The 1,306-nt window shown below is 45.4% G+C and overlaps 2 protein-coding genes and 1 long non-coding RNA gene across 3 annotated transcripts in view; 2 read left to right on the forward strand and 1 right to left on the reverse strand.

Moving 5' to 3' along the window:
* Positions 1 to 20: 20 nt before the first annotated feature.
* Positions 21 to 648, reverse strand: LOC117591471. Its single transcript, XR_004574395.1, has 4 exons — positions 519 to 648; positions 355 to 448; positions 169 to 292; positions 21 to 99 (listed from the first exon to the last, which is right to left on the reverse strand). It is a non-coding gene; the product is annotated as an uncharacterized LOC117591471 (long non-coding RNA).
* Positions 649 to 728: 80 nt separating this feature from the next.
* LOC117591470 lies at positions 729 to 1,300 on the forward strand. The gene is made up of 2 exons (XM_034284754.1): positions 729 to 789; positions 862 to 1,300. Exon 2 carries the CDS (start codon positions 897 to 899, stop codon positions 1,287 to 1,289), a length of 393 nt encoding a protein of 130 aa, XP_034140645.1. The 5' UTR covers positions 729 to 789; positions 862 to 896; the 3' UTR covers positions 1,290 to 1,300.
* LOC117591463 (acyl-CoA desaturase) overlaps positions 750 to 1,306 on the forward strand; it is a 16,145-nt gene continuing 15,588 nt past the window's right edge. The window contains exon 1 of the mRNA XM_034284747.1: positions 750 to 754. The gene's annotated coding sequence lies outside the window, so the exon portion shown is untranslated. The remainder of the gene's footprint in view (positions 755 to 1,306) is intronic.

A 1,306-nucleotide genomic window follows, 5' to 3' on the forward strand; every position in this document is an offset into this window, starting at 1 on the left:
TGCGCTTTAAGTATGCATCGCAGTCCTCAAAGAGCCCGATTTGATCCACATACATACCGCAACAGTCTGGGCTGCTGCTCATCCCTCCATCCGTGTCGGCTGAAAGTAGTATAGTGATAGGCATATGCAATTGGATCAATTTGAAACTACTTTAATGTACGACATTACCATCGCAGCGACGGCAGCGGAAAACTGGGTGATCTGCTATTATCTGCCTCCTTCAAGTCGGTCACTCCATTCACAATAACCGCAAAGAACAACGCAGAAAGGGACTGGCCGTTGGCGCATTTACCTAAAGTTATGTATGTACGTCTGGATTAGTGACGGAGCTGCTGTTTCGCGGAGTCTGCTTACGTAGAGTCCAAACGTTGTCCAGAATTATTTATGTCTCTGATTAAATATTTCTCGAACTTTCCTTTTCAGAATGTCTCGTTGATTCTGCAGCAATCTGTTAGGTCAGGGATTGGCCATCTATAGATTTTAAGTGAGGAACAAAGGATTTTTGGGCGGGCACTCACAGATCCCAGGTGATGTCCTCGCCATGGCTGAGAATCTCTGCAAATACCTGCTGCACTTCTCGGGCCGTGAGATTCGGTGGTTAAGCCATATTGTTGAATATTTTACATTTTAATGCACTTTAGAATCGCCCAGCGATATTTGTATGTATCGATATATCGATATATGAACAGCAATATATTTTCGAACAGTACCTACACCTTTTACGCCCATTCTTTTACGTGTTCAAACCAGATCTGTGCGGACGCGAGCCGCGCAAGAATATTGATCGAGGTAAAATTGCACTTTAAACATAAATTCGATCACAGGATTAGCTTACTTCTTTTATATTTTTCTATCTCTAAGCTTTCGTAATTTGGCGTAAGAAACACAAGGAACCGATGGAACCCAAGCGCGAACGGAAGCGGCTGTACCGCGGCTTGGACAATCATGAGCTCAATCTGTCCTCCTTGTCCTCGTCGCCGGCGTCGGTAGCTAGGCATGACAGTGCCATAACCATCACAAGTTCATCACAGTCCAGTGGGACCACCCAAATGGTCGTCTCGCCCGACGATCCCCGCCCGACCCCCAGTGACGTGGCGGCAGATGTACGGAATTGGGTGTATTTACCTAGTTATTATCACTCTGATGATTTTACAAGCTCTGATATGAGCCTTAACGCAGTGAACGGTACTCGGCTGCCTAACATACAGCCAATACCCAGGCGTCGAGAGACGGTAATCCTAAATAAGAAAGCCATGGATATATATCTGGCAGGGACTACAGGCGGGTAATAATAATAATAATATAA

Source organism: Drosophila guanche, unplaced genomic scaffold (genome assembly GCF_900245975.1).
Source record: "Drosophila guanche unplaced genomic scaffold, DGUA_6, whole genome shotgun sequence".
In the NCBI taxonomy this organism is placed as follows: Eukaryota; Metazoa; Arthropoda; class Insecta; order Diptera; family Drosophilidae; genus Drosophila; species Drosophila guanche.

What these genes read in the sequence shown, in the direction of transcription:
- LOC117591470 (XM_034284754.1), top strand. Translation starts at nt 897, where the DNA reads ATGGAACCCAAGCGCGAACGGAAGCGGCTGTACCGCGGCTTGGACAAT.